The sequence below is a fragment of the Dermacentor variabilis genome, unplaced genomic scaffold (assembly GCF_050947875.1).
Source record: "Dermacentor variabilis isolate Ectoservices unplaced genomic scaffold, ASM5094787v1 scaffold_12, whole genome shotgun sequence".
Lineage (NCBI taxonomy): Eukaryota > Metazoa > Arthropoda > Arachnida > Ixodida > Ixodidae > Dermacentor > Dermacentor variabilis.
In genome coordinates, this window is record NW_027460280.1 from 3,756,847 (window position 1) to 3,780,879 (window position 24,033).

The 24,033-nt window shown below is 46.3% G+C and overlaps 2 protein-coding genes across 2 annotated transcripts in view; both read left to right on the forward strand.

The window, feature by feature from the left end:
* Nucleotides 1-2,053: 2,053 nt before the first annotated feature.
* LOC142566336 (octopamine receptor beta-2R-like) overlaps nt 2,054-24,033 on the forward strand; it is a 537,631-nt gene continuing 515,651 nt past the window's right edge. Inside the window, exon 1 of the mRNA XM_075677257.1 lies at nt 2,054-3,176. Within this exon, the coding sequence (XP_075533372.1) occupies nt 2,087-3,176 (1,090 nt within the window). The 5' untranslated portion in view covers nt 2,054-2,086. The remainder of the gene's footprint in view (nt 3,177-24,033) is intronic.
* Nucleotides 19,638-21,863, forward strand: LOC142565772 (uncharacterized). Its single transcript, XM_075676297.1, has one exon. It carries the CDS (start codon nt 20,756-20,758, stop codon nt 21,791-21,793), a length of 1,038 nt encoding a protein of 345 aa, XP_075532412.1. The 5' UTR covers nt 19,638-20,755; the 3' UTR covers nt 21,794-21,863.

Below are 24,033 nucleotides of genomic sequence, written 5' to 3' on the forward strand. Positions count from 1 at the left end.
GAAGAGCGAAGGGTAATGCAACTTCAGTGGTGCGCGTAGGGTGCCGACATGAACATTATAGAGCACGTTTGGGGCCCTATGAAAGTCAACCTTTCGAAGAGGTCACTAGAATTGGCGAACTCCGACCAACTATGGGAAGCAATAGAACATGAGTGGAAACGCATTCAGCGTGATACCGCATTCATCGAGGCTCTCTACGCGACTCTGCCCCAAAGAATGGAGGCCGTCATTCAAGTCGGCGGTGGCATGGCGCGTTATTAGGCCTCCAACGAACAAAACAAAGAATGAGCATAAGCTGCGATGACGCTATTGCCTTATTTCATTTGCTTCAATATTTTTTTAATATGCGGCACGCGCCAATAAACTTATTTTGAACTCACCCTTAAAGACCATTTTTTCCCGATTTACAAGATTTACCATAACTCAATATCGAAGTAAGGAAAAGTGCTACCTTTTGTAAGGATTCGGCGCAAAAACTTACCAGTGACGCAATATCGAACAGCGTTATCACTGTCTGCTGGCGATGCGAAGTTTCGCACGGTGCAGACGCACGGCGGGAGTGCGAACAGTTGTTAGAACAGCGTTCCCCTTTTCACTTTGTTTCCAACGGCGGCCGCTGCGTATAATCCATATAGCTGGGTCTGAGGGTGTTTTCTACGCGTTCCTGTGTTCCCTTTCATATTGCTCATACTAGTACATGACCGGGGTAGTTGGAGAAGTATTGGAGAGGCCTTTGCCCTGTAGTGGGCGTAACAAGGCTGATGATGATGATGATGATGATGATGATGATGATGATGATGATGATGATGATGATGATGATGATGATGATGATGATGATGATGAGTTAGGTTTTGTGTTCATTTTTCGCCAACTTTCATTGGATGCTTTTTGTGCTCCTAGTTCAAGTTTGCTTGACTTCCCGCACCGTAAACCAAAGCTTGCTGTTCTTCTCTTTCGTTGTTGGAGGGAATTATCTTCTAAGGGAACATTATCGGGAAGACAACTTGCCATGGGCGACCGAGTGTCAATTCCTCAAGTGCGGCGTTCGACTTTCGTCAAGAGACCCGGGGCGAGAATCTAATGAAAGAAATTGTTCGGTCCGCTGCTGGAGGGCGCGGCGCATATACTGGGCACGGACCCACAGATTTACCGGAAGCAGCTGTTCTTAGCTCGAGAGAGGGAGAGAAGGATCACCCATGCTGCTCTGATCCTTCCCAAAAATACTCCACAAGGACAGGAGGCAAAATCGAGTCTTATTCGGGCAAGTTAGTAATAAAGCTAATGCAGTTGGAGGTTGCAGTTTTATTTTTGTAACTTGCAATGAAGATGTTCTTAATTCGTTTCCACGGTCGTCCGAACAATCCACAACCTTAGGGGCCCATCTCTGCCCCACAACAATATTTCTCAGCTGTCTTAATTCCTTGCGTTTCCTTTCTTGCAAACTGCGCTCTCGATACTTCAGCGTAGATAATACCTTGTCACGCTGGTAGCGCACGTCCCATTTGTGACCTGCATATATCCGGGGAGCAAAGTTCAAGAAAGGAAACACAAGCAGTGTAGAACACGATTATCAGTGCGTGACAAAAATGCGTGTAAAATGTACTTATTGTGTACAATCCGAGTTTGCACCTTTTTGGGGCTTAACTAGAAACAATATCTGTCAACTTGTACGTCTTTCAGTTAGCGAATTGCTTTGCAGCGTGAGACACTCTCCTTGACAGGAAAGTGCGCTAAAGGTAGAAAAGTGTAGGTCCGGCTTGAACCGCGCAGTTGTGGAATCTGTATACTGCGGCTTTATTCAAGTGCTTTCCTTTTGTTGAATGACAATGGTCGCACGCGCTGCAAAACGGATAGCTGCAGAAATGGCACTGGCGTTCTTCGAGCGCCGCCCCGACGCGGCCGAGACGCGCTTTTAGCGCACTAATGAGGCCGCTGCAGCGGCGGCGGGGGCGTCCTATTACGGCGCGCGGTCGAGGAGGATCGATGGGGGGCTTGGTGCGGGTGGCGCGAGATGGCGCCGCCTGAGGCTTTCGCGGCGACGGCGGCCGCCGACGCTGCCAGAGGCTCGGGGAGGCAGGGCGGCAGCATGACCGTGGCGGCGGCGCCCAACGCGAGCCTGGGAAATCTGACGGACGAGGAAGCCGGCGACGACGAGTCCTGGGAGAGTGTGCTCAAACTGGTGCTCAAGACGCTCGCGTTGGTCACCATAATTTCGTCGGCTGTGTTTGGAAACCTTCTCGTGGTAACCTCGGTGATCCGGCACCACAAGCTGCGCATCACTACGAACTACTTCATCGTGTCGCTGGCGCTGGCGGATACGCTGGTGGCGCTGTTCGCGATGACCTTCAACGCGTCCGTCACCATCTCGGGCCGCTGGCTCTTCAACCAGACAGTGTGCGACTTCTGGAACTCGTGTGACGTGCTGTTCAGCACGGCTTCTATTATGCACCTGTGCTGCATCAGCGTGGATCGCTACTATGCGATCATCAAGCCACTGGAGTACCCGACCAAAATCACAGGCCGCACGGTGGCCATCATGCTCGCTTGCGCCTGGATTAGCTCGGGCCTCATTTCGTTCATCCCCATCTTCATGGGCTGGTACACAACAGAGGAGCATCTGGTCTACAAACTGGACCACCCGGACGAGTGCATATTCGTGGTGAACAAGCCGTACGCGATCGTGTCGAGTAGCGTATCCTTCTGGATTCCTTGCTGCATCATGTTATTCACCTACTGGCGCATCTACGTGGAGGCGACGCGCCAGGAGAAGATGCTCTGCAAGTCGCAGATGGGGCCCGCCGGCATGCTGTGCCGAAACTCGACCGACCTGCCCAACGTGCACGCCCCTCCGCACCGCAACTCGCACGGCGACGACCCGGAGAGCGGCCAGTCGACGCCCACCAAGCGTACCATCAACAAGATGAAGCGCGAGCACAAGGCCGCCAAGACGCTGGGCATCATCATGGGCGCGTTCATCCTCTGCTGGCTGCCCTTCTTCCTGTGGTACGTGTCGGTGACCATGTGCGGCGACGCCTGCCCCTGCCCGGACCTGGTGGTGGACCTGCTCTTCTGGATCGGATACCTCAACTCGTCGCTCAACCCGGTCATCTACGCGTACTTCAACAGAGAGTTCCGCCAGGCCTTCAAGGAGACACTGCAGGCCATCTTCTGCTCATGTAAGGGAGCTTCTTGCTGCTTCATGACGCGTAGCCGTAGCCGGCCCTTCGACTGCACCTACCGGTCCACGCTGGACGTGGCCGAGAGTAAGTGCCTCCGGGACTAGGCGGAGTGCAACCTTTCCGCGCTGAGAGCTTGCGCTTCGCCTGCGGGTTAGGATCAATAAACTGTTCGGACCCGGCGGCAAGCCATGCTCCACTGCGGCGCCCAGTTGAGCATGAATGCCGCCTTGACATTCCACCTGTGCCGTGATGATGACTGTTCCTTGAACGTTGTTGCGCAGACAGAATAATTGTGCTGGGACTTCATCTCTAGACGAGTCCATTTCCTAAACACCAATAATATTCACATACTCAAGTCGCCATTGACACATTTCTTTTTCTGCCGCTGCCAAAGGGTATTCGATGCGCTCCTGTTTAAAATATTGCGTTATAATGTGGGACATGAAGTTGTAAAGTGGTACAATAAGCAAAAAGACCATGACAGTGTAGTTCGTAACCTCCACGTTATAAGCCGCGGTGCTTTATTTAAATGTGAAAGTGACGGTCCCCCAACGAAAAGGCAACGTTGTAAGAAACAAATGCTGTGCCGTTTTGTCTAAGATGTTCGGAAGGAAAGTTTTCATTATTGAACTACATTGTGGTGTTTCACGTGTCAAAACCAGGATTTCTTTTTGAGGAACGTTGTAGTGGGGGACTCCAGATTAATTTGGACCACCAGGCAATCTTTAACGAGCCCCTAATGCAAATTTTTAATTATAGGTTCGTAGAAAGTACGCTGATGCCAAAGTGTAGCAACGTTTTTGTGTTTTCCTATATTTGTAGGCACGTACTCGAGTATCACTGATATATGTGTTCGCTGTGCTGGGTCTGTATCCTCCGCTGACCTGCTAATCACCGATGGGCACATTCGCTGAATTTGGGGACTTTTGTTGATGAACTACAGCCGTTGCGCCGAGCCTCACGTCGAATTCTGACTTAATTCGAGCCTTGTCAGGACTGCTCTTCCATAACTCAAATGCTCGGAATTATGAGGCGCAGTGTTTACCAGTATTCTCTCAGTCTAGGAATATTAGTTTTTCAATAGGAGACACACAACAGGGGTCGGACACTTGCTATGGTGACGTGTTGGCTGGGCCATGGATTTCTTTGCGATTGCTGCTGATCTGGTCATGTTTTATAGACTGTTTCCAGTTCAATTGCTTCGACGAAAGCTAGTCGGGATGGCATGATTATGAGGTGGTGTTGCTGAGATGGCAGCCACACAGTGAAATTGGCACGAAACATTGTTCCGAGTCCGCGTTTGTTTTATGTTTTTCTGGCAGTTTCCCTGCGTGCGGGAATCTGAACACCGTAACGATACACCTTAAAATGATGTTTCTTTGAGAACACGCATCCACAATCGCAAATTTTAGTCTTTTCCATGAATATTTATTTATCTGAAGGTTTACTATTTTTTCTATTTTCAAATATGTGCGCTAGCGGACGCGAGTGAAACACCTTTCAACCGTCGTCGTAGGTTTTAAGCTGATGAAATAGGGTGCAAGCATTGATTAATTTGGAAAGAAATATTTTAATGTTGTGCACCGGCATAGACATGTTATACCATGGACTGAGCATGCGAATGTTACACAAACATGGTGATGCAGTGCAACTGCAGATAAGGACTCGAACACGAAACTACGAAGGAAAACTGTGTAGCTGTCTTGCTACTCTCGCGTCGATGACCAATTCTGCCTCCACCTTGCGTATTGGTAGGCTGCTGAAGAGTCCTTAGTTTTTTGTATTGGAGAACGTGTGCAAAATTTAAACACAAGACAGGTAAGTTCAGTGGAGCACGTTTGTTACTGAATGGCCCGCATTAAGATGACCTGGATCATGTGTATGCCATATATCGCCCAATTGTTCACAATGACTGTGCTTGGTAGTAATGGACACGACGTCCCCAGGGTCGAACACGCCATGCTTGTAAGAATTGTTTGTCATTGGCTGGTTTCTCAGGTCGTTCGCACCGCCTCTCCGGTGTCACATTTAAATCCTTGAAAACGAGCAAATTCGACTTCATTGTCACTCTAACGAGGCGCCTAAAATGTGCGATTCTGTTACGTAGGCGATACTAATGGCTGTGACTGACACTGATTCGCTCGAGGCAACCAAGCAATTCTCTGACGTTGAAGGTTGTCGCCGCCTGTCAGTGCGTGAGCGAGCCTTGATGTCCTCTCGTTGCCCATCGTCGCCTAATAAAAGATGAGTCGGATCAGGGCCACACGACGCTCAAAGTCAGCAGCACGTTGACTGTACGGATTACAACGACGACATTGTATATATAGCCAAGGACTTTAAAAAGGCCTATGGCTGTGAGCAAGGGTTACGATCATGGCGCATGCTCACAAGCAATCAGCGTGCCCGAGCTGTAGAACGTTTGCTGGCTTCATTCTGAATGCAATCAACTCCATCGATTTTCCCATTGCGTTTCTTATTAATACGTAGCGCTTACATGCTAAAATGGTGGTCTCTGATGTGAACTCAAGTGTTGAATTAGTGCCAGATGTAATTGCCGACGCGTTATATTATGTGCCGTACTTTATTCCTTTCACATGTCTGATATTATGCATATTTTTTTTAATCAAGAACGAATACTTTTCTGTTTTTCATATAAAGCGAAAGTGCTGTGCAACTTGAAATAATTAACTTCTGGCCTATTTGGCCCCATGCAAGGCTTCTTTGTCGTGTCGGTTACTGTTCTAGTTTACAAGAGGCTAATGTCCATAAAGCACTACTCATTGCAAAGAACGTAAGTTTCGCTAGTCTGACCCACCCGGCCTGGTTGCTTCCTGGCTTTGGTGTTGGGCTGCGAAGCACGAGGTCGCAGGATCAAATCCCGGCCACGGCGGCCGCATTTCGAGAAGTGCGAAATGCAAAAAATCACCCTTGTATATAGATTTAGGTGTGTGTTAAAGAACCTCAGGTGGTCAAAATTAATCCCGAATCCCCCACTACACGGCGTGCCTCATAATCAGATCGTGCTTTTGGCGCGCAAAACTCCACAATTTAATTTTTAAGTAGTCTGTCCCCCCCCCCCCTCGTCCCCCTCTCTATGGACGCCTTAGATGTGCAAATATGTATAGCGCCTTGCATCCTCATGCTAGAAAGTCCTCATGGTGATTAACGCAGAAACTAGGGCTAGTTGGTGTTGATGCGTTTGCTGGGACAGTTACTAACGCTAACAAGACTAACGAAAAAAAAAGGTGGGATAAGTCACAGCGCTAGTACTTCAACTGACAACTTTATTCAGAAAAAAATGCAAGAAATCACCGTATGCCCAAATAAATGCGCAGACAGACGCATAAACGAATGTGCCTCGTAGGAGAAAAACCAAACGTGCAACGACGCCGATAGGCGCCCACACCCAGCCATTACAAAGCATTGATCAGGTACTTCTCAAGGTGCAACACCTCTTTATCAGTTAGTGCCAGTGATGCAGCGCTTACACATTCATCAGAAGCTTTTGAAATGTAATACGCCTCAACTATTTCCCTATCTAACTGCCTGGCGAACTGTCTCAGCACTTGCGTGTTAGTAAAACACAAGGAGCATTTGCGTCTTTATCTACGACAGTTGTCAGCAAAGTTGCGCTCTGTCCTGTCCCACTTTTTTCCCCGTTAGTCTTGTTAGCGCAAGTAACTGTGTCGCAGCAAATCCTCGGGGTGTCTGATCTATGTGACCGCCATTCATTTTGAACGAATTAAATTTGTGCTGCGCACTTTTAGTTCATTGCAGTCGTGTTTTTGCACCCATTGATGCAGATGAATGTTGCACGAAGAAAAGTCGCCTACCGTGATGGCGAAAATGCCGCTTGTGTAGGAATGCTATACAATATGTTGACACCTACTTTCAGTGGGCATAAAATTGTGTTCATGAAGAACTAATAAATACATTAAGGCTAATACTGGCTTGCTGACACTTGTGCAACGTGGAGTTCGCGCGACCAGGAAACCGCTGCGAAGCGTAACCATCGTGCAACGAACATCGCCAAATCTAGTTGAAACGACGCGGTAAATGTTAGCATAACTTATGAATGCCTGGTTGAAATTACAGGCGTGAAAGCTATATAAAGTCTTCTAAGTAGAGTTTGCTTGCGTTGGTAACTGTACTCCATATAGGCGGCCTTTTACCCCACAAATAGAGCACACACCAGGTGCGTCTGTCACTGGATGGTTTTTTTTCCTCTATTTATGCACTGCGAACATCTTGTAAGAGGCAGCAGTACGCACACAGAGAGATGCGTCACTGCACTACTCGGTTATTCTATGCGTGGGAAGAAGCTTCTGTGCACGGATCCATGGAGTGTACAGATTCGGTCGTGCGCAGTGCGGTTATCTTGTGGAAACTGTGAAGGTGCGGTATATCAAAGGTGTTCATCTGAATAGACGTCTCTGGAGACGAACTAACTAGCCAACATGGCTTGTTAGTTCGGAATTGTGGCCATGTTGGCCAACAGGGCCAACATGGCCACGATTACTACATAACCGGGGTAGTTGGAGAAGTATGGGAGAGGTCTTTGCCCTGCAGTGAGCGTAACCAGGCTGATGCTGATGTTGATGTTGAACTAGCCAACTAGGTAAATCAACTAGCTCAAACCATCGTCTTTTTGAGAATAAGGCTTCTTTAGGCACCGAAACTTGGAAATAGCCGCGTAGAATTCGACAGTTTGATCATGATTTGTTTCAGAAATTGCTAATAAAGAAAAAATGAGATATGCACGCAATCACGCAGTCGTAGTAATTGCTACAGAGGAAACCAATACGAATTCCTTGAAAGAGGAGCCTCGCAGGAGAAGAAAAATTCGTCCTGGCCCGGAACTCGAACCCGGGGCCACCGCCTTTCCGGGGCAGCCGCTCTACCATCTAAGATAATCAGGCGGCTAAGAGATGGCAGGGTGAAGTCGAACCTAGCTATCAATAACTCGAAGCAAAGCAAGAGTTTCACGTTATAGTTCTGCGGGAACCCGCAAGGTGGAGTGAAGTAATTGACTAATAGTTCTGCGGAAACCTGCAAAGTAGAGAGAAGTAATTGTGAATTACTTCTCTCCACCTTGCAGGTTTCTGCAGAAATATTACGTCACTCTTGCCTTTGCTTCCAGTTGTTCATAGGTGCGACTTCGCCCTACCATCTGCTAGCCGTCTGGTTAGCTCAGATGGTATAGCGGCTGCCCCGGCAAGGCGGTGGTCCCGGCTTCGAGTCACAGACGAGAAGGAATTCTCCTTCAACTGCGATGGTTTACTTTCGAGGAATCCGTATGGGTTTCCTTTGTAGCAACTTGTTACGATTGGGTGGATGTCTCATTTTTCTTTTATTAATTACTTCTCTCCGCCTTGCGGGTTTCCACAGAACTATTACATCACGAATAGCTATGTTGAATCATTTCCCGGCCGCGCAGTTTTCCGGAACCAGTGGTGCTACTTGGCAGCTCCTACTTCGGGGGCGATCTCACAATACAAAGTGTAATTAGTGATGTAAACAACTATTTAAGCTGGACAGCAACTTTTTTTTTTGGAACTGTGCGTATGCATCGGGAGTGCAAGCGCAGGAACTGCAACGACAAGCTATTGTAGCGGGGTAACGTAAATGCCAGCTGCCGCACTGTTTTTGTTGTAGTTGCCGATTTCTCGATTAGGTGCTTAACGGAGGCGTGTCGCAGTGCTCCCGACACTGCGCCGCTTGGACACCAATGGCGATGATGCACAAAGCATTGGGAAGCACATTGATGGATCGAGGTGTCGATGCCTGAGGCAGCCGTCTTCATGGCCGCTGCCGTCCGAACCCCTAGCTGGCCTCCACGTTCTATCGCGACAACATGAGTCTCTGGCTGAATGCCGGAAAGAGAATGTAGCAAAGCAGTTGTCTGAGCACGCGGAAGATTACTGCATTCGCAGACTGAAGATGCAGTGGATTCGCGTGATATCACACGCCCACAGGGATTTGAAAAAAAAAAGTTCTGGCTTAAAGAAAGAGGATCTCATATGCATCTGGAGACGGGTATAGGGCGCTCAACTTTCAGTGCGAAATTCGTAGAAGATATATGGGGCATGAATGCGTTCAAGGACATTTGAGAGGATAGGCTGGTGCGGATCAGGCATAGCACACGCTTATTCATGTTTTAAACTTACAATTGCTTTGGAGTCCAATAATTTCACGCTAGAGAGTACTAATGATAAGTTTGTTATTAATTAAGGGTTACAGGGCGGTCGCTCAGGGTACGAGGAAGGACAGGCAATAAAAAGCTAATAAGGTCTACATATCAACTAACCAGTTGCTGCACCTTATTTGCACGGTTTATTGGTCGGTATACCACGCAATCTGCCATTTGTAGGACACTCAACGGGAGGTCATTGGTATTTAAAAGAAGAGGGAAAGACGAACGATTGCAGTGATGAGTGATCGAAATTCGCCATGGCTGTGTGACTAAAAGCCCGGAAAAAAATAGCATCGCGCTCGACATTACAGTGGAGGTCATGCGGGAATAGCGTGAGACTACTCACCTAGTAACACAAGGGAGCATATTCATTCATTCTCTTCTTTATTTTCGCTGAAACATTTACTACACGTACATAAAATATTGTTGGACCCTATAGCCATAGCGGCTATTTGCGGGTCCACTTAACAAAATAAATATTTTCATTTGCAGCGACATAACATATGGCGCGACAAATAATATGAAAAGTGAAAATAAAATACACGAGATCATAACTCAGTGATAATTATTCACATATTTCATCAGAATTGCTTTAAGTAACTAGTTTAAACACTATTTGCAATAGAATTCTGCGACGTGCCGTTGTGGCCGTCGGTTGTCTGGGGCGGCATACGACACACGCGGTATGGTGTAAAGGCAAGGCGCAAAAGACCAGGACTGAAGGACACAAACGATTGTGTCGATCTGCCGTTTGTGTCCTTCTTCAGTCCTGGTCTCTTGCGCCTTGCCTTTACTCATTCAAGCATGAACCAACAACCAAGAGCTTTACTTGACCGTATTCTGTAGCAGCGGCTACGCCTATTTGCCGTTCTTGCGCAGAGCCTCGCCTTCCCTCGCTCGCGAAAAGCCTGGGTTTTTAAAGGTCGCAACTGCCTATCGACTAGAAAATTATACAGACCCTTAACACAATGGCTCAACGGAATACACCTGCTGTAGCGCTGCAAAATCAAGTTTTCCAAATCGCGCCAGCTTGTCCCAAGGACAAGTTTTATAGAGATATATTTCAAGTACAGCGGGCTCCTTTCACCTGTTTCCTCAATCTGATCCTGTCATTCTTCACCACATTAACACACTGACGCGCAACGTGGTGGCTGTGAACCGCCAAGCAAGGTACCTAGGATTATACATCAGAAAAGGCATTACCCCTAGTGCGTGTCTTTTTAGCGTCCTAAAATTATGTTGTCCAAGCTCGTTGAGCTCACTTAGAGATGTAATCCTATTTACAGAAGGCAAGATTCGTTGACCCACTTTCACAGGCGCACAAATCAATGTAAACACTGAAACTTATTGCATATACACCAAAGCTATGTATTGTTGACTAGTCCGCAGATTGCAGTTGCTCCAGTTTGGCAATGGGGCTTAGGTATGGTTTCAATTTCTTTAGATTCCCAATGTCACTTCCCATGTCATCTACAAGTTCAATCTCATAGTTCGCGAGATAGTTTATTCGCTATCTTGTGAGGTTGAGTGAAGCGTCGCGTTGATTTAATACGAGACAGAGTAGTCTTGAGGCGTGCCATTTGTCTTCTTTCAAACACCGCGTCCAAGTGACTTTAGTCCTAGTACAACTGCTGCTTTCCCTGTTTTAGCTTAGTGTACCTGGCTGCGAACTTTCTGGCTTTTTGGAGTCGTCCGTGCACTACCGCGCAGTAACATGATAATTTTTTCAGTTCAAGTTCTTGGCCGCTATAAACCGTGTGTACTAGTAGCACTGGGTCTCTGCATACCGCAGTCGTGGCCTAGTGTGCAGGGCGTCCGCCACGGCTGCGTTAGGTGGGCAGTTCGAAACCCGCCGCTGGAATGGGGCAAAAGATCATGGGCACAGGCGCTCCCGATCCCGGCGCCCGGTAGTGTTCGGGGCGTACCGCCTTAGCTAGTTTCGACATGTAACCCGGAAGAGTGGTTGTGTTCACTGGCCGTAATGCGGGCACGGCCGCATTAATCACTGGGTCTCTGCCATACACAAAGCCAAATAGTGTTTAGTTTGACTAACCGTGTCTTGGTACTCGGTGTTGGCACAAAATACTACATATTGGGCTACATTGGCCCACTTTTCTCCCACAGCGATAGTCATGACAATCATTCGCTTGAGTGTCTTATTAGCCCTTTCTCCTAAGCCGTTTGCCGCAGCATAATAATAATAACAACAATAATAATAATAATAATAATAATAATAATAATAATAATAATAATAATAATAATAATAATAATAATAATAATGCCTTTATTTTCCATCCCAAGGATGTGGGAGGCAGAGACAAAAAGCTAGATTTCCAGCTTGACGGGCTCTCGCCTCCCCGATACAAATACATGATGCTGTGGTGAGTACCGCGATCTCGATTGCAGTACCGTGATCCGTTGTTATCGTGGCTGCGCATCCTTGCTTCACAATGATCCATCTCTCCATGAACTTGTGAACTGTTGTAGCCTCCCTATTCTACAGCGGTTTTGCTTCAACGAATTTGGTTAGGTAGTCAATGGCTACGATTATATATTTGTGTCTTCCCGAAGTCTTCAAGGGCATGTTCATCCCAAATGTATCGAAGGGGCTGCGGGCTTGTATTGCTTGGAGTGAGCCCTAAGGTTCTGAGGTAAACTTTTTCCTCTGAATAACGTTACACTGATTCAAATACCTTTCCACGTCCTTATAGAGTTCTGGGCAAGGGTGTTCCGATCTTAGTGCTTGAAAGTTCGTCTCATGCCAATGTGGCCACCGTAACTTCCTTCATGCATTTCGCGAAGTGCCTCCGGTTGTCGGATGAAGAGGCACAGGAGAAAGCGATTGTTAACTGACCGGGCCTTGATGTCTTTTGTAGAGAACTTCATTGTGCGTCATGAATTTCTTTTGGGCACGTATCTGTTATTTCTTTGTACCGGATGCTCCATTTTGTAGGTCCAGCGGTTTGGCGCAGAATATGTCCTGGTGCTGTTCCTCATCCGTGTCACCACAGTGTCGCAGTGATGAATAGGATACTGCAAGGATTTGACTTTTCTCCTCAGTAACGAGAGGTGTCCTTTATAGACAACTGGGTGTGCTGTGTAGGACTCCCTATTTATAGATGATGTCACAGTCAAACTCTTGTAAGATAAGAAACTAGAGAAGGAGGCATTGGTTTCGTTCTTTGTATCGTAAAACTCAAGGAAGTGCATGGTGGTAGCTAATACCTTGAAGTTTTCGTTCTATCAGGTACGGTTGCAACTCTTCTGAAGGCCCATTTGACTGCCACAGCTTCGAGTTCCGTTGAGCAATAAATTAGCTCTGCGCCACTAAGTGGCCTGCTCAGGTATTCGTCGCTCTTCATCCTCTTGTAGCAGACGAGCACCGAAACTAAGTCCAGAGGCGTGCTTGCAAACAAAAGTCTCGGTTCTCCGAGAATGACCAGGAATTAGGTAATGTTATGACCCTCCCCTTTGGAACGGGGCGGTGGGCTGTGCCACCAAGCCCTTGCTATTATACTGCCTAATGTCCTACCTAGGTTAAAAAAGACAAAAAAGAGGAAAAAAAAAGCCCTATGAACTGCCACAACCAAATTTTCTTATCGTCTATTGCGAACTTTGCTTTTGTACGTCTCTGTTTTTTTGTCGTTTCCCTACTTTTCTTTCACGAATCTTCCAATCGCCTCTTACTAATACCTATTGCGGATATGTTTACTTTCCCACTGTTCGCGCTGAACCCAAGGGCTTCAAGGAGGCCAGTGGTGATTAAATCGACCGCTGGGTAGACGTCTTCACTTCCTAATAAAACATGCTCCATAGTTTCCCTAGCTTTACCGCAGCAAGCACATGCTTCTTCTTCCTTCTTATATCTCCCTTTATAGGTACGTGTTCTAAGGCATCCCGATCTCGCTTCGAAAAGTAATGAGCTTCTCTTTGGGTTATCATAAATGGTTTCTTTCCTGATTTCGTCTTTTCCTCTTAAGTAGTTACTTATAGCAGGTTTCTTTTCCATTGCCGCCACCCATGAGATAATTTCATCCTCTCTGAGTGTCCGCTTGACCTTCTTTGTTGCTGTGTTGCCCACCCTACAGGCCGCATACTTGCTGGTAAGCTTCCTAGTTCTTTTTCCCCACTGCGAATCAATGTTTTCCCTGTACAGATACCTGAACACTCTCCCAGCCCATTTACTTTCTTTCATATTGCTCAGCCGTTCCTCATACTCAATTTTACTGCGCGCTTCCCTCACTTAAAAACCAGTCCAGCCCATATCACCCTGCACAGCTTCATTTGTAGTCTTCCCATCAGCGCCCAATGGGAAGCGACCCACTGACCTTTGGTTCCCGTCGAGTCCTGATTGTACCCCCGATTTCAAGCAAACAACCTCATTTCCAAAAGTAAGTCCTGGAACCATTACACATTTCCACATACCTCGGAGGACTTCATACCTATTGTATCCCCATAGCGCTCTGTGCTTTATTATGGCTGAATTTCTCTTCCCCTTCACTGTTATTGTTTTTCCCTGTGTTTCCAAATATCTATCGCCTTCGTTTATCCATATACCAAGGTATTTATATTCTGTTACCCGAGGTATTTCCTGGCCCTGTATCTCAACTCTCTGTTCACTGTTTTCATTGAATACCATAACACCTGATTTCCTAACACTAAATTTCAAACCTAAATTGTAGCCTTCCTGTCCACACATATTAGCCAGAGGTTGCAAATCACTTTGCTTGTTAGCTAGCAACACAATGTCGTCCGCATAAGATAAACCTGGGAGCTGCTGCTCTACTACTGTTCCCGCCTATTTGTATGAGAGATTAAACCCGATATTACTTCCGTCTAGCGCCCTCTCCAGTCTCACCATGTACATCACAAACAGCAGCGGAGATAAAGGGCACCCCTGCCTCAGTCCCTTGTTGATATGAACTTTCTCCTCGCTCCTCATCCCTTCCCATTCAACGCAAACGGTATTTTCTAGGTAAATCTCTCTCCAAAGCTGTATACAATCGTCACCTAAGTCTTCCCCTTCCAGAATATCCCACAAAATGTTGCGCCCTACGTTGTCATAGGCTCCTGTAATGTCTAAAACGGCCACATAAAACGGTCTGTTTTCTACTTTTGATATTTCAATACACTGAGTAAGAACAAACAAGTTATCATCCAAACGCCTACCTATTCTGAAGCCATTATGAAGCTCTCCCAAATTGCCATTATTCTCTGCCCATACTTGAAGCTTTAATTTGATTTCCTGCATTGCTAGCCTGTATATTACAGATGTAATGTTCAACGGTCTACGAGTGAATTCTGTTTCTCGACCTTACCTTCATAAATTAAATTCCTTCTACTTTGTCGTCAACTGTCTGGTATTCGTCTATCTTTTAAAATTTTTCCACTCCTTTTACCAGAACTTCATTACTTTTTATTCCTAGTTCACTAATCAGCCTAACGGGAACCTCGTCTAGCCCTGTGGCTGTGCGCTTTGGAATTTTCTCTTCCGCTTTCTTCCAGTTGAAATTTGTCAGCACCAGCTCCTTTTCCCACTTGGGTCTCTTTCATGCTGTTTTTTTTTTCTTCAAATGCAACCTCTTCATCAGAACGGCAAGTTGGGCCAGTTGGTTGGGATTCATGGTATGGGTTTATTTATGGGTTATGGGTTGATGGGTTATGGGTTATGGTTTAAGGTTTATTTGCCCGACTCTTGTGTGCTTGAAACGTACCTGAAAAATGAATTAGCGTCCAGTGTGCGCAAATAAAAGACACAAACGTAGCAACATCGCGAGGAGCCTTAGACGTAGTATTTCTACAGAGGATTATAGTTGAAGCTATTTGACGGAGTACATTCGCATCATATCAAACCGGGATTTTCGCGTAGCTTATATTGGGTGCTAATCAAGGCTGTCCGGATTATTGCACGTTTTGTTGCCTAATACAAACCGGTACCTCGAAACCTAAAATTTATGTCCTCAATATGCAGCGCACGTGTCTTATCGTCATTCCCATGTAGCTTCAGAAGTACTAAATGTTTTCATATCTTTATCCCGCGACGCACGCAGAGGAGTATTGGAAATCGTATGCGAAAACACGCAGGGACGTGTTAGTGTAGCCTGTCGTGTAAAAAGAGAGAACTATTCCAGCCGCAGACACTATTCGAGTTATGCCCGCAAAGTTGTGCAAGAAGACCTTCCCCTCGGCTAAAATCACCAGAGATGCTACAGCATTCTTCTCTCCTGTTCATAACTCACCCTATTTTTCTTACTACTGAGTCAGGTCACAACACCGTGATATTATCAGTGGTGCAATTCTGCCGTTATTCTGTGAGAATATCCTTCTACCCTAAATTTAACCTGTTTGAACAATTGAAGAAACATGAGGCATTGAGGGTTTGCCTCAATGCCTCATGTTTTGAGAGTTTGCTAGAAATGTCCCCCTATCATAATCGTTTACGACCCACATCGGTACGCTGGTTTTGTTATTATCACGCCAGCGCACATTGAGCACTGTTTATTATTTTCTTCACTGCCTGTAAATCAAATTTTAAATTTTCGTTCGTCGTGCATAAGTAGCACAATGGCACTTGACCTTTTTGTATGCTCCCACTAAGCCGATCATCCATCTTCTGCCATGGCGCCGCAAACACGTCAATTTCGCCCTCAAATTTAACTCATTCAGTTTCCTGGAAAGCTTAGGGACGTAAACGAGACGACCTAGCGAAGCTTTGATGTAGTGCTGACATTTGAGTAAAATTTTATAGGTAATGTTATTATCCTTTAACTGTTCACCTAATATTTATATATTAATTTTACTTACAAATACTGCAGGCAGCAGTGCTGATGAAGCAGGAGAGGGTTAAATAAGGTGAGTTCGCAAACAACGCTCAAAAGTATTAACACTAGCACATGGAACAACGCAAGCAGGCAGACGGTTCCATTTTTCGATTGCGTAGGGATAAAAATTAATTTTGAAATTTCTTTTTCATCATCATTATCATCATCATCATCAGCCTGGTTACGCCCACTGCAGGGTAAAGGCCTCTACAATACTTCTCCAACTACCACTGTCATGTACTAATTGTGGCCATGTTCTCCCTGCAAACTTATCTCATCGGCCCACCTAACATTCTGCCCCCCCCTGCTACGCTTCTCTTCCCTTGGAATCCAGTCCGTAACCCTTAATGACCACCGGTTATCTTCCCTCCTCATTACATGTCCTGCCCATCACTCGCGTGTACTGCATAGGTTCCATATCGCTGAAGATTAAATGCTAATTCTGTACTGCGCATTCTTATTCGAATTTTGGCCTGTCCCTACCGAGGTAGGCGGTTGCTTCTTGGGATGTAGCTGAGGTTATGGTAGATGCGATTAGTAATGTTGTATATGTGACTAGGCTGACTGGGATTATAACGTGAAGTATGTCAAGCTACCTACGTTACATCGCGGTCGAAATTACAGAGCCCCGTATCGCATATATTAGTCATCTGAGAGTGTATCCGATAAAATGTTATAAGTTTAATAATATTGGGACTTATTAGCCTTCTGTTAGGCTATTTGGAATAGCATTCTGTACGACGTTCTCTTGTGGGTTAAATTGGAACGTGATCATCGCTTCGAAAAGAACGTGACTGCATCAGTCCACCTTTCTCGGGCATCCTTAATTTCGCCTGGACTATATATTTTTAAATCTGCACCGATGACGTAAGTCATGTTGTGGAACAAAAATAAATACCGCTTCTGAAGAATGAACCATCGCAGCTTCACGACAAAGCACGACATGTTGGCGCGAGTGGTCATATTTGATGCCATTCTTCGGCATCCTCGACCCAACTGCATCTGAATCCGCCGCTCAGGCAGAGGAGAAAATAATTCGGCTTTGCGCAGACCAACTAAACGTGACCGTGAATCCTGGGGAGTTTGAACGTGCGCATCGTCTCGGCCGTCATTCCGAGAATCGAAGCCGCCCTACGGTCGTGAAGTTCCTTTTTCTAAAACAAAAGAAAAAAATCCTGTCTAACGGACGCAAGTTGAAAGGGACGTATTGCATTCGCGAAGACTACTCTCGTACTGCACAAAATGCCCGGAAACATCTTTTGGCTTTTGCGTGGAACCAATCAGTTACATTTTCATTACGCTACAAAACTGTTTATAGCATTTGCTAAGTACACGTAAGATAAAACTGCGATATGTATAAAAGAAGTTAAATAGCAATCGCTGCATCACGGTCATTCAACACACCGTTCGATAACGACAACCCACTCTAACACTACTATTTCAGCAATCCATTCTAAGATACGTAGTTTACTTTCCAAACGTGATGTTGTATTTAATCTGGTTTTATCATCTGGATGTAACTTGTTGATACTTACCGAAGCCTGGCTAACCACTGACGTATCGGGCGCGGAGGTCATGGATGACCTACCCGGTTTCCATGTTTTCCGTGACGATCGCGAGTTCTCTAGAGGCGACGGGGTGCTCATCGTCATTAGTAATACGATACCATGCTCCTTTGTTCGCAACCCAAGTGACCTTGAAATATTATGGCTACTCTTTCGTGCAGCACCGCGAACTATTTCACTTGGGGTTTGCCCCCCACGAGCACACACTAGATTTACTGACAAGCTCAACTGCATCCTACATGTACTAATGAAAAAATACACTAACGCTCAGATTTTGATCTTCGGAGACATTAATTTCCCTAATATCAATTGGAGTAGCTATCCACCTTCGTCACATAGTACAACCGAAAATTATTTCCTCCAAATCTGCTTTAATTTCAAATTTACCGAGCTAGTCTAAGAACCAACACGCGTAGTGAAGGACTTGGCCAGTATTTTAGATCTCACATTAACTAAAAATCCGTCTAGCCTATCTTCGATATCTTATCTCCGGGCAATTAGCGACCACAAAGTGATCCACACTGTCTTTAACTTTACCTTTCCAAAACGAGAATCATGGAATACGCTGGATACGCTTATACGGCAAAGGCAACTACAAAGCCATTAAGAACGAACTTATGTCCTTCTACCCCACTTTCAGTGCTGAATTCCACAACCGTACGCTTCAAGTAAATTGGTCGATCTTCCAACAAAAAATAACCGACCTTGCTAATAACCACATTCCAGTTATTCCAGTACGGACTAACAGCAGTAAACCTTGGTTCACAAAAAATTATCGACTTTAGAAAGCAGGAAAAACGAATTTCGGTTCGGCAAAGCAAACCAATTGTGCTGTTGCCTAGGGCAAATATTACGAGGCAGAGAAAGTTTATCTCTCATCTATACGCCACGAAAATCACTACTTTTTTCATGATACGTTGCCTTGTGTAATAAGCAGTAACCCCCAGAAATTGTGACAAATTCTAAACCCCAAGCCACCGGATGCTATCACTATCGCCTACCATAACGATATAGTAATCCCCGAACAAGAGTATGCCGATGCATTTAACCGCGCGTTTTCATCAGTATTCACCAATGAACCTGATGCTCTGTTACCTATACCACCTTCACTTGTGCACTCTGTTATGTCACGCATCGAATTCGCTGAAAATGGCATAACGGCAATAATTGAGAAGCTAAAACTCTCATCGTCATCAGGGGCGGATGGCATCAACTCTAAACTGTTAAAAAGCACTGAACTCATCTGCGCGTCGTACTTTAGATTACTCTTCTCGCAGTGTTTATCCTCCTGTAGCGTCGCCTGGAAGGAAGGGCAGGTCGTTCCAATCTACAATCAGGTAATAAAAACTCACCTCTTAACTGGTTTCCCTAACCACCGTACCCTGCAACAGAATGGAGCACGTTATTTTGACCCAAATTATGCACTTCCTTGACACTAACAACTTTTTTCACCCATCCCAACATGGCTTCTGTAAGGGTCCTCGTGCGAAACGCAACTTGCTATGTTCGTCTATGACTTACACGTTAATCTCGATGCTAACACCCAAATCGATGCTATTTTTCTGTATTATGCTAAAGCATTTGATAAGATCTCTCACCAACGCCTATTACTGAAGCTCTCCCAGCTGAACCTGCATCCTGACATCTTAAATTGACGTATTGAATTTCTCACTAACCGATCAGTCAGTGCATGTCAATAATCACACTTCCGTGCCCCTCCCTGTAACATCTGGCGTCCCACAAGGTAGCGTTCTATGCCCCTTACTTTTTCTTATTTATATTACCGACCTTCCCCTTAATGTTTCCTCTTAAATCCGTATGTTCGCAGACGCTTGTGTCATCTACCGCATAAGTACTAACGACTCTGACCACAGTATTCTACAAAATGACGTTAACAAAGTGCAAGGCTGGTGCAACGACTGGTTAATACGCCTAAACCCCTATAAATGTAATGTCCTTCACCCGCCGCCATCAGCCCTTATACTCACCGTATAATATTACTAATACTACCTTAGAAAAACTTGGCGCATTTAAATACCTCGGCGACTTAGACTGGTATGCTCATGTAAAGCGCATTACTGCCTCCGCTAACCAAACATTGGGATTCCTAAAACGCCATCTACGTCATGCAACGCAGCACGTCAAACTACTACCATTCAAGATGCTGGTACGTCCGAAACTTGAATATATACGCATCCCCCATCTTGTCACCACTTCAAACATCCCTTATCAATGCACTCGAAAGAATTCAGAATCGTGCGGCAAGATTCACTCATTCTTCGTATTCCTACAACACTAGCGTATCACTACTAAAAGCACAGTCCGCCTTAAACACGCTATCATTCCGGCGTTCCATTGATTCGTTAATCGTCGTTCATAAGTTTTATTACAGCTCGTTCCATCATACACCATATGTGTTGGCCCCACTCCCTCGCCATTCCCTGCGTACAGGCCATTACATGCATGTAACCCGTCCACGCAGCCGTACTACAAACTTTTATGCATCTTTCATTTGCCGATCATCAACCGACTGGAACGGCCTGCCCCGCCACATAGCCGAAATCACCTGTTCATCGACGTTTGCTGATAAGCTTAATACTAATATTCTTCATTGAACTCATGTGACCACTAATTAGAATAAATAACATTTGTAAACCCAACCCCTTATGTAATACCCCTATTGAGGGCTTTTTAAGGAAATAAAAGTGAAGAGCGGCAGCACGTCGTTCAAAAATGACTCCGCGGTTTCTTTTCTCAAGGACGCGACTGACCCGTAGAAGGGTAATTCCAACTTTGATATTGTTGTATCCTTCTTTATTGTTTCAGTTTCGTTTCTTTCAGTGTACATATCGTCATCGTCATTCAATATGATTTCCTATATAAGTGGCTTTACTGTGACGAATAAAAGGGTTGCATACTGCGCTTGCGTGGTCGAGTGTCGTGCGTCTGGTCTGAGCCAGACACCACATATTGGCGACGAGGGTCAGTATCGGAGCCATGCCGCTCGGGTGTTTCCCAGCACCGCCCCCTTTCTTGCCTGCACCCGGTGACCCGGCTGTGCCTTGGCAGCAGTGGAAACGCGTATTCCTGAATTTCCTGGAGGCCATTGGCGGCGATGAACTGAAGCCGAAGCGTTGCAAGGCAAATCTGCTAAACTCGCTCGGCGTTGAAGGCCAGCGAATATTCTACAGCATCCTTGCACAAGAAGCAGACGTGACCGCGGACGCCAAGGACGGGGACAAGGCGGACCAGTTCAAGGACGCGCTTGCTGCACTGGATACGCATTTCGCGAGCGCTACGAATGATTTGGTGGAGCGGCGCCGGTTGCGCCAAAGACAACTGCCTGGTGAGACCTTTCAAGCATTTACAAACAGTCTTCGGGACCTTGCGTGTACTTCGAATTTTGGCAGTGCTACCGATAGCATGATTCGAGGCCAATTACTGGAAGGCACTTCGTCACGAACAACCCGTGAACGCATGCTTTATGAAGGGTCTTCGCTTACACTGCAGCGTGCTGTTGACATCGGGAAGCAAATTGAGCAAACGCAACAAGAGCTCGGGGAATTCGCGCATAGCACTGTGAACAAGATTCAAGATGTGCGAAAAAGGTCAGACTCTGAGCAACGAAGTTGCTACAGGTGCGGCTCGTCATCGCATATGGCTAACTCGGCTGCATGTCCGGCGACGAACAAGCGTTGCCACTCTTGTGGAAAAATTGGTCACTTTTCAAGCATGTGCAAATCGAAGAAAAAGAAATATGCCGTTCGAAAGCCCGAGAAGGCCAACGCCGTCACGGTACTTCAAATCGGTGACCGTAATGCGTCGGCGAAAGATGTTCGAGCCAACATTTCTATCGGGAAGATAAGATTGTCGTTGATTGTCGACACGAGCGCTACGGTTTCTTTGCTCAGTGAAGAGCACTACCACAAATATCTAGCCAACACCTACTCGTTGCGACCGCCGACTGCCAATTTGTGTAACTATTCCGGAGAACAAATCAAGTTAAGCGGTTGGAACGACAGAAAGCTGAGCTAGTTGGTAAGGATTCATTATGCAAAATAGAAGTGAGGCGTGCAGACAGGGCACAAGAGTAGAGAAGTGGACAAGTCGGCGTTCGTGTTGTCCACTTCTCTACTCTTGTGTCCTGTCTGCAGGCCTCACTTTTATTTTGCATAATTAAGCGGTTGCTTTCTTGCTGACGTATCTTACAAGGGAAACAGAGCCAGTGTGCTTTTTCATGTCACAACCAAGGACACTTCGCTGCTGGGGCTTGATGCCGTTCGGAGCCTGGGAATCACTATCAACGGCTCAACCTTGAATTGCTGCCAGGTGACATGCCCTGATTCACTGCCTTCAGAATTCACGCAACAGTTTGCCCACTTGTTCACGGAACAGTTAGGGCATGTGAAAGGCTTTGTTTATCATGTTAAATGCCGTTTATCTGTGAAACCAGTCGTTGCTAAGCTCCGACGCCGGCCGCTCACGCTACGGCAGCAGGTATCGGTAGAGATACAACGTCTGCTGGGCGAAGATATAATTGAACCTGTCGACGCATCGGAGTGGATTTCACCGATCGTCGTCGTGAGGAAGAAGGACGGTTCAATTACGTTGTGTGTGGACCTTCGTGAAGTGAACAAGGCAGTAATTGCCGATGCTTTTCCTCTTCCGCATACAGAGGAACTACTTCATGAACTAGCTGGAGGAACGTGCTTCTCAAAGCTCGACTTAGCGTCGGCATACCACCAGCTAGAACTGACTCCGGAAAGTCGGGGACTAACCACCTTTATCACACACGAAGGATTGTTTCCTTTTAAGAGAGTGTGTTTTGGCCTTGCATCTGCCCTTTCAGAGAATGATGCAGCATATTTTGAAAGATTGTAAAGACGTACTTTGTTACATTGATGATGTGATTGTGTGGGGCAAGACACGTGAGGAGCACCACAACAATCTACACCAGGTGCTAAAACGCATTGGTGATTCAGGTTTGAAGCTCAACCAGAAATACACATTTGCTGTTTCAGAACTATCCTTTTTAGGGCATACGGTGAACTCAAAAGGGCTCACACCATTGCAGTCTAAGGTTGACACTATTGTCAAAGTGCCTGCTCCTCACGATGTTGCCACATTGAGGTCATTTTTGGGTCTCGCTGGTTACTATGCTCGGTTTGTGCCGCGATTTGCTGATCTCGTCGAGCCGCTTAGAAGGCTCCTGCGGTCTGGTCAACAGTTCACGTGGGATGAGGAGGCTGAGCGTAGCTTCCAGCTTGTTAAGACAGCTTTGTCTTCAAGCCCAGTCATAGAAATTTTTAACCCAGACCTTGATGTAATTGTTACGACAGATGCTTCTGATAAGGGACTGGGATCCGTTCTTCAGCAACGCGATGGTCACAGTGTACGCACGCTGGCCTTCGCATCGCGTGCCCTGACTCCTGCTGAGTGGAAGTACTCCGCTGGGGAACGCGAGGCCCTTGCTTCGCGTGCGAGCGCGTCTACTTGTGGGGTAGAAGATTTTTGTGGCTTACGGACCATCAGGCACTCGTGACGTTACTTTCAGCTGCCGGTACAGGACGCCGACCTTTGCGTATATCCAGATGGTCAGCTCGACTTTTGTATTATAACTTCGACATAGAGTACGAAAAGGGATCGCAAAATGTCGTGGCCGATGCGCTTTCACGCCTACCTCTTGACTGTGATTCGCAGCAGACGATGCAGGAAGAAATTGTGTCCGTTGTATCAGAGTGCCTAACACAGGAACGGCTGCAGGTGGCCACTGCTGCAGACAGCACACTGCAACAGGTTGTTGTACACGTGGTACTATCGCGCTCAGTATGAGCTACACCGCGCGAGCGCGTGGCCGTGCGCTCGGTGTGGTTGTACAGTGGCCCCGATAGTGGCATGTTTTCGAGATATCTGGAGAGGGTGTAGCTGTTCCAGCAAGCTCGCTTCACCTCCACTTGCTTGCTTTCCCCTTCACCCTCGTTTAGACTGGTTTTGATATCTGTTTCGAAAAGGATAACCGTAGCCGTAGGTCGACGCCCAAACTTCGTAATCGGGCCCATGTCGGTCCGCACAGTGGGTGTTATCTGGTGTCAGATTAATAAAAAGGAATACGTTCGTCAGCTCGCAAAATGTCCCGGGTGTCCAACAGTGATCGACTTCTTAATTCATCTCAGGTTTTAGGATTTGCAGCACGCAAGCTGTTTTAGTGCGAACCAAATTTTTTTTTATTCGGGCTGAATATATCTTTGACTGATCATACGACTCTTTCATGTCAG